Raw genomic sequence first — 8,635 nt, 5'->3', positions numbered from 1 at the left:
TCCCTTTGCTCCCCCATGGGCTGTAGCCCGCCAGTCTCCTCTGTCCATGGGATTTTCCAGGCAAGAACACTGGAGTGGGTTGCCATAAAAGTAAGTAATTAAAGACTTATTTAGCAGTTAATCTTCCAGTATTTTCTTATTAAGAAAACAATCTAGACATTCAGTGAATTCCATCATTTGGGCACCCCACTCCAGTACTCTTGCCTGGAAAATCCCATGGACAGAGGAGCCTGGTAGCCTATAGTCCATGGGGTCGTGAAGAGTCAGACATGACTGAGTGACTTCACTTTCATGCATTGGAGAAGGAAATGGCAACCCACTCCAGTGTTCTTGCCTGGAGAATCCCAGGGACGGCGGAGCCTGGTGGGCTGCTGTCTGTGGGGTCCCACAGAGTCGGACATGACTGACGCGACTTAGCAGCAGTAGCAGCAGCAGAACTCTAAAATTTCAAATCCCCCCAAACTGGGAGAAACTGTTTTTACATGTGAAAGTGAAAGTCACTTGGTTGTGTCTGACTCTGCGACCCCATGGACTATATGTTCCATGGAATTCTCCAGGCCAGAATACTGGAGTGAGTAGCCTTTCCCTTCTCCAGGGGATCTTCCCAACTCAGGAATCAAACCAGGGTCTCCTGTATTGCAGGTGGATTCTTTACCAACTGAGCTACCAGGGAAGCCCTGTTTTTGGGTACATATATCCTAAAACAAAATTATTCTTAAAAGAATTCACCCCAAAACTTATTCATTATTTATGAAAATATTACCATATCAAGTTAATTTTCTTGTTGACACATTTTATAATCACAATAACATGAGCATGTTAACTTTCAGGAAACCTGGGTACAGCTAAAATATTACACTTAATGATGAGTGTAAATCCATGTCTGTATTAATTAGATCATCAATTTTAACTTGTTTTCTTCCATTAAAGATTAATCCTAGATTATGTGATCCTTTGACAGTTTGGGCTAGTTTAAGTAAAATATTTGATTTGTAAACATTTACTTTGAAATTAATTAAGTAGAACTCTTTTACATTAACTTTGATAGTAACCTCTGAAGTTAGAGATGGATCATACTTGTGTATACAGATGTACATATATCCAGATACACACAGAAATAGCTGTTCTGCTTGAGTTTTACAAAGATCTGTTTTCACACACACACACCCCCCCTTTTTTTCTTTTGAGTCTACTAATTAAGCCAAGTAGACTCTAAAACTGGAAAGAAGAAAAAAGGTCGATCTTCATCCCAGTCCCCGAGAAGAAAAGTGCTAGAGAATGCTCAGACTGTTGGATGGTCGCGCTCACTCCCCACGCTAGTAAGCGTGTGCTCAGCGCTCACTCCCCACGCTAGTAAGCGTGTGCTCAGCGCTCACTCCCCACGCTAGTAAGCGTGTGCTCAGAATCCTCTGAGCCAGGCCTCAGCAGGACTTGAATTGAGAACTTCCAGATGTACCAGCTTAGAAAAGGCAGAAGAACCAGAGATCAAATTGCCAACATTCATTGGATCATAGAGAAAGCAAGGGAATTCCAGAAAAACACCGACTTCTGTTTCATTGACTACATTAAAGCCTTTGACTGTGTGGATCATAACAAACTGTGACAAACTCTGGAAAAAAATGGGAATAACAGGCCAGCTTACTCGTCTGTTGAGAAACTTGTACGCAGCTCAAGAAGCAACAGTTAGAACCTTATATGGAACAACTGACTGCTTCAAAATTGAGAAAGGAGTATGACAAGGCTGTTTACTGGTACCATGCCTATTTAACTTAGGCACAGAGTACACCACACAAAATGCCGTGTGGTATACTGGATGAGGGCTGGATGAGTTACAAGCCGGAATCAAGATTGCCAGGAGAAGTATCAACAACCTCAGATACACAGATGATACCACTCTAATGGCAGAAAGCAAAGAGGAACGAAAGAGCCTTTTGATGAGGGTGAAAGAGGAGAGTGAAAAAGCTGGCTTAATACTTTGGCCACCTAATGCGAAGAACTGACTCATTGTAAAAGACCCTGGTGCTGGGAAAGATTGAAGGCAGGAGGAGAAGGGGACGACAGAGGATGAGATGGCTGGATGGCATCACCGACTCAATGGACATGAGTTTGAGTAAACTCCGGGAGTTGGTGATGGGCAGGAAGGCCTGGCGTGCTGCGGTTCACGGGGTCGCAAAGAGTCTGACACGACTGAGCAACTAAACTGACTGAAAGCTCAGTGTTAAAGAAACTAAGATCATGGCATCTGTCCCATCACTTCATGGCAAATAGAGGGTAGGAAAGGTGGAAGCCGTGACAGATTTCCTCTTCTTGGGCTCTAAAATCACTGTGGATGGTGACTGCAGCATGAAATTAGAAGACAATTTCTTCTTGGAAGGAAAGCTGTGACAAACCTAGACAGTGTTTTAAAAAGCGAAGACATCACTTTGCTGACAAAGGTCCATCTAGTCAAAGCTATGGTCTTTCTAGTAGTTATGTACAGATATGAGAGTTGGACCATAAAGAAGGCAGAATGCCGAAGAATTGATGCCTTTGAAATGTGGTGCTGGAGAAAACTCTTTGAGAGTCCCTTGGACTGCAAGGAGATGAAACCAGTCAATCCGAAAGGAAATCAACCCTGAATACTCATCGGAAGGACTGATGTTGAAACGGAAACTCCAGTACTTTGGCCACCTGATGTGAAGAACTGACTCACTGGAAAAGACCCTGATGCTGGGAAAGACTGAAGGCGGGAGGAGAAGGGGGTGATAGAGAATGAGATGTCTAGATGGCATCACCAACTCAATGGAGATGAACTTGGGCAAACTCCAGGAGATGCTGAAGGACAGAGAGGCCTGGCATGCTAAGCCAAGACTGTGGACTCAAGGCAGTGTGGGCTGTGTTCACATTTCAGGAACATGATAAGGATTATAACTTCAGGCTTTCTCCTAGGAATGCTTCTGTTCCCTCAAGGTCTGAATTTGGAACAGATGTTTTACCAAGCCAGCTTTCTCTACGGTGTTGGAACATCTAAGAAGCTCCCTCCTGGCCATTCAAGAGTCATGTGTTTGCAGGCATTGGTTTTGTCATGAAGCCAGCCAGGAGGCCTTTCGGCCTTTGAGGGATGGTTTCCCGTTATTACTTTGGCAGCCCAGTTCAGATAGGATCTCGACAACTTTCTGAGGGCCCTGTGATGGAACGTTCCCCTGGGGTGGGCTTGGCTCTCCTGTGTCTCGGCTTCTCCCTCCAACAGTTGAGCGTGCTGCAGGTGCTGGGAGTGCCGGGTGGCCAGCCGCCACTGCTGCCCAGCGAGCAGAACTGACTTAGTGGCTGTAGTGGGCCCTGTGGGGCCGCTGCACGTCTCAGGGACGGATGCTCAGGCACTTCTGCTGGGTCCTCCGCTGCCTGGGAGCTGCTCCTGGCTGAGGGAGCAAGTGTCCCTTAACTGTGGAGCTGCGCAGGCTCAATCTCTCATTCCACCAGCGGTTTGTTCACACCATATATACAACAGTCTTTCCAATTTAAGTCAGTCTGTTAAGAAAGACCAGAGAGCCCCGTTCACTCCAAAGCACATCCCAGGTCTCTGCCTAAGAGACAGTCCAGTAACCCTTTTAAGACTCCAAGTCCCAAGAGGAACAGCTTGAGTAAAACTCAGAGTGGGATTTAAAGCGATGATGTCCAGGTGTCAGGAGAACTCAGGAGAACTCTCAAAAGCACCGAAGGAACACAGAGAAGCTGGTGGTGCCCCAGGGGCCCGTGCTGGTACCAGGCCCCAGTTTGGGGTGGACTCCAAGTGTCCTCTGGTGGATGCGTCTGACAGCCCCCCAACTACGCCAATCAAAAGTGGATGAAAATTTAGTTAATCAAATCAAGAAGAAAAAGGCATTTTATTTGAGCCAAACAGGATTGTAACCCTGGACACAGCCTCCCAGAAGCTCTGAGAACTCTCACCTGCTGGAAGGTGAAGACACAGTTGTGTGCATTGCTGGGACAGGGTCACACACGAAAGGGGTACACTGATGGTTTACACATGGTTCACCAGGGACGCAGAGGCCAGGGAGGCACGCGTACAAAGCGAGCGGTCAGTCACCGTGGCCCCTCGCAGAGCTGCGAAAGAACGCTGCTCTTTTAAGAAGTTTCACTGCAGACGTCAGAAGAAAGGGGAGAAGGTCCTTATGGTTGAGCAGGCGCCCCCGTCTTTGATGCAGATGCAGACTGCGTGTTAGGGAGCGGGGAGACCCACACGGCACAGAGTTTTCTGTTCAGATTTTCATGTCCTGCCCTCAGATAGAAATTACGTGTCACCAGCTTGTAAATGAGTGTTCACAGAAGCATTGCTCATAATCGCTAGGAACCTGAAGTATCCAAGGTATCCATCGACTGGTGAGTAAATTGACAGATGTGGAATTCTACTCAGCCACAAGAAGGAGCGGACTCCTGATGCCATGACACAGGTAGCCCCAAGCGTTAGGCCAAGTCCGGGAATCTGGACAGAAGCAGCTCATGCTGTGTCACGATCCATTCGTACCGCGTTCGGGAAGAGGCAGGACTAAATCGCAGTGATACAGATTCAGATCGCTGTTACCTCTGGGCGGTGGGGAGACGGGGTACTGGCAGGGAGGGGGCACGGGGAGCTTTCAGGCGAGAGACATATTTTGTGTGTTGACGAACACGGCTCTGCACTTGTCAAAACTGAACACTCAGTCTGTGCATTTGACTGAGTGTAAATGCAGTTTGTTTTTTGAAAACCAGTTTCCTTTTTGTGTTTTTCAGTATTCCAGTACGAGTAACAAGAAAGATCACGTCAGAATCACAAACAAGTCCCAGCCGGGCTTCTTGGAGCGGCTGAGCGAGACCTCGGGTGGAATGTTTGTGGGGCTCATGACCTTCCTGGTCTCCTTCTACTTAATCTTCACCAATGAGGTATGATGTTCGGGGTCCCTCTGTGCAGAGTGAGGGTCCCTGCAGCATCTCAGTGCAGAGGCTGGATATGGTAATAAGGGTCAAGATTTTATGGGGATGAGGGTTGAATCAGTCAATTCATTGTGTTGTGCTCCACTTCACGACGAACATAGGCAGGAGGGGAAATGGATCAATTCACGTACCTGAAATGGGGGTGAAAGAAAAGGTGAAAGGTGAAATCGCTCAGTCGTGTTTGACTCTTTGCAGCCCCATGGACTATACAGTCCATGGGATTCTCCTGGCCAGAATACTGGAGTGGGGAGCTATCCCTTCTCGAGCAGATCTTCCCAACCTGGGAATTGAACCAGGGTCTCCTGCTTTACAGGCGGATTCTTTACCAACTGAGCTATTTAAACTCTGAAATGGGGACAGTCTCAGCCTCAGGCATGGCTGGATCCAGGCATTCATGCTGGGCCCCTAGGAGCCTCCGTTTCTCCGTCTGTTGCCCATTTTTCTGTTGTTCAGCGGGCTCTTCCCCTGTGGTGGCAAAGGTGACCCGGCGACTCCTGTGTCACATCCCAGCAGCTTAGCAACCCCAGAGAAAAGAGGACGCGTCTCTGTTTCTAAGTCAGTTTAGCCAAAGGCCCAGGGAGACTTCTGAGTGTCCTCAGTCCTCTCTGAACCACTCTGTGGGGCCAGAGAACACAGGATGCGGTTGGTGAGGCCTGGGTCACATTGAACCGCTGTGCCATCAGCCCTAGTGAAGCACATGGATGGAGGGGTGCAGGGCAGAGGCAGCCGCTGTTCTTCCTGGCGCAGCTGGTGCTGCGTGGGTGCGGGGAGGCCTGGAGAGCGGGCGTCCTGGGTTCTCCTTGCCCCGGGCAGCAGGCGTCCAGCAGCTGAAATCCTCTCTCTCCGGCGTGCACAGGGCCGCGCGTTGAAGACGGCGACCTCGCTGGCCGAGGGGCTGTCGCTGGTGGTGTCTCCCAGCAGCATCCACACTGTGGCTCCAGAGAACGAGGGGAGGCTGGTGCATGTCATCGGGGCCCTGCGGACGTCCAAGGTAGGCCGGTGGCACCCACTGACCGCGGGGGCTCGGGCACCTTGTGGGTGTCGTCTGGAGGCCTGGGCCTCAGAAACAGACTCCTGGTGTAAGTCGCGCTACACCACTCGGTGGCTGTGGACCCGTCTCTCCAGAGTCTCAGAGTCTTCCTCTGTCAAATGGGGAGAAACCTTGTAACAACCCGAGTGAGCTCTGCAGGTCAGCCCAGATTCAGGGTCTCCCGTCCTGGCACGATGGCCCTTGGCCAGAGCCTCACACACAGGCGCTTTAACAGTGATGATGGGCCCGCGTGCCTGGGGCAGCGTCTGCTGTCTGAAGACCCTTCACGCTGCCCGGCCCTGCAACCCCGGGCTCGCACCCTGAGCCACGCGTGCAGCTTGGGTCACAGGCTCAGCTCTTGGGGCGGTGGCTCCGCTTGGCGCCCCACGAGCAGCGCAGAGTTCTCCGGGCTGGCCTGCCCTCTGGGCCTGTCTCTCCCCAGCCTGGCCTCCCTGAGCTGAGCGTTCTTGTCCTTTGTCTTCCTGGTCTGTTCCTCTGTGAAGCTCCTGTCTGATCCTAACTACGGGGTCCACCTCCCGGCCGTGAAGCTGCGGCGGCACGTGGAGATGTATCAGTGGGTGGAGACCGAGGAGTCCAGGTGAGGGGCCGGCTGGGGCTGCGGGAGGCACGGGGTTAGGGGGATGCGCAGCCGGCCTTCACTGCGGCACTGCTGAAGGCTACCGTGGGAAGTCTTCCTTTCGGAGGAACGTCAGATTGTCCCCCAGAGACTGGCCCATGGTCTCGATTGGAGGCGGCAGGGGTCTCCTGCGGAGTGCCTGGGGGAAGAAAGTGGCTGGGCTAGCTCCCAGGGATCGCCGTGTGTCTGGGCTGGTGTGGACCAAGCCTGCGCCGTGTGGGGAGTCTGGCCTGGGAGTCCCGAGGCTGCTTCAGGCTGGATACGCCCAGAGCTGGGGCTGCCTCGGGGGTGGCGGGCTGACTCGGGCGCCTGTGTTTTCCCTGCAGGGAGTACACGGAGGACGGGCAGGTGAAGACGGAGAGGAAGTACTCCTACAGTGAGTCACGGGCCCCTCCCTGCTCCCCGCAGCCTGTGTCTTTCCTTAGCCAGCATCAGGCTCCCCGCATGCTGGTCCTCGGAGCCCTGCTCCCCCGTCTATCCAGTGAGGCTCCAGGAGCTGCCAGGTGGTCCCGGGCTTGGATGAGAGGACGTGGGGCCGGCGGGCCTCAAACCTGAGGCTTACCGTGGTTTCCGCATGTTCTCTCTGCTCAAAACAGACACAGAATGGAGGTCGGAGATCGTCAACAGCAGAAACTTTGACCGAGAGATTGGCCACAAAAACCCCAGGTGAGAACCAGCCCCTGGCAGGTTCCCAGCCTCAGCGTCCTCATCTGAGTCATGGGGCTGAGTTACTTCTGTCTCGCGGGCTGATGAAACGTGGGCTAGGGTTCAGAGGCCCGCTCCGGCACTGTGAGCAGAGCGGGGCCTGACGCCCCTGGCCCTAGGGGTGGTCAGTGGTGGGTGTGGGGAGACTGTCCCCAGGGCTTTCAGGAGCGGCTGCATTTGACACCCTCGTTCAGGGATCTGGCTGAGGACAGTTAGCTCAGGGGCAGGGGTCAGGGTGTTGAGACGGGCGTGACACTGGACAGGCCCCGTGTGGTCTGTGTGCTGTGATGAGCTGGGCAAGGCCAGGAAGGGCCTTGAACGTTCCCAGTGAGGCTTGGATGCTGGAGGGAAGGGTCTGGAGGGGAGGGTGTGAAGTCCATGGCAGGGCCGTCTGACGGCTGGGGGGCAGGGTGGAACAGGCTGGCAGGGGTCCAGGCAAGATCGTAAGAAGCTCTGGGCGACGGGAAGCCAGCGGAAGCTGCCCTTCCTCGGCAGGGGATGGGGTCGGGGAAAGACAAGACTGCGGGGCCGGGCTGGGCTGGGCTGGCAGGAGCCCCCTGGGTGCGGACCCTGCCCAGCACCTCCCCGGGGACCCAGGCAGCTCCCCTGGCACCCCACATCGCCAACAGCTCCCCCTGTCTCCCCAGCGCGATGGCCGTGGAGTCGTTCACCGCAACAGCCCCCTTTGTCCAGATCGGCAGGTTTTTCCTCTCGGCGGGTAAGTCTAGGGCCATTAGATGAGCCACCGTGGACCCAGAACCCTGCACTTCTACCCGGTCGCCTCCTAGGAGCCGGGGCCCTGCACTCATTCCTTGGGTGGTTAAAGGGGTCTCCCGTTGCCCTGGGCAGGGGTCGGCCAGCACTTCTCCAGCGTCATACTTTTGGGCTGGGGCCAAAGGGCAGGTCTGTCCCCAGGAAGGGGGGTCTGTGTGGAACCCCCCGAAACCTGTTCAGGGAGCAGCTGCCAGGTGTGGGTCCTTGCCGGGCTGAGCAGGCGGGGCTGAGAGCCCCTCCTCAGGCAGCCCTGGAGGGCAGCGCACACAAGGCCCCGCCTCCACTCCTGAGCCCCACGGGCCCCCGGCCCTGAGCCAGACCCCAGAGGGCCTCCCACAGAGAGGGGCTTGCAGGGGTCAGTGTGGTTGTGAGACTGCCACCGACACTCCTGGGGCCCGCCCCCGGGCCAGACCTGACGAGAGAGAGAGGACCCCTGGGGCCAATGCGTCGAGGGGCAGGGCAGAGACCGCGTGAGCAGGGCCTGGCCTGTCGGTGGTGTGCTCTGGCCCCCAGTCGGTGGCAGCCATGGCAGGCAGGCC

At 54.0% G+C, this 8,635-nt stretch overlaps 1 protein-coding gene across 1 annotated transcript in view; it reads left to right on the top strand.

Annotated features, from left to right (window-relative positions):
• The window catches only part of TMEM43 (transmembrane protein 43), a 21,199-nt gene that overhangs the window by 6,615 nt on the left and 5,949 nt on the right, over nucleotides 1-8,635 (top strand). Inside the window, exons 2-7 of the mRNA XM_010862524.1 lie at nucleotides 4,750-4,899; nucleotides 5,807-5,941; nucleotides 6,484-6,578; nucleotides 6,944-6,993; nucleotides 7,214-7,283; nucleotides 7,970-8,061. Of these exons, the coding sequence (XP_010860826.1) occupies nucleotides 4,750-4,899; nucleotides 5,807-5,941; nucleotides 6,484-6,578; nucleotides 6,944-6,993; nucleotides 7,214-7,283; nucleotides 7,970-8,061 (592 nt within the window). The remainder of the gene's footprint in view (nucleotides 1-4,749; nucleotides 4,900-5,806; nucleotides 5,942-6,483; nucleotides 6,579-6,943; nucleotides 6,994-7,213; nucleotides 7,284-7,969; nucleotides 8,062-8,635) is intronic.

Source organism: Bison bison, unplaced genomic scaffold (assembly GCF_000754665.1).
Source record: "Bison bison bison isolate TAMUID 2011002044 unplaced genomic scaffold, Bison_UMD1.0 scf7180017864482, whole genome shotgun sequence".
In the NCBI taxonomy this organism is placed as follows: Eukaryota; Metazoa; Chordata; class Mammalia; order Artiodactyla; family Bovidae; genus Bison; species Bison bison.
The sequence above is the reverse complement of the archived record's forward strand: the minus strand, read 5'-3'. Positions and strand labels throughout refer to the sequence as shown.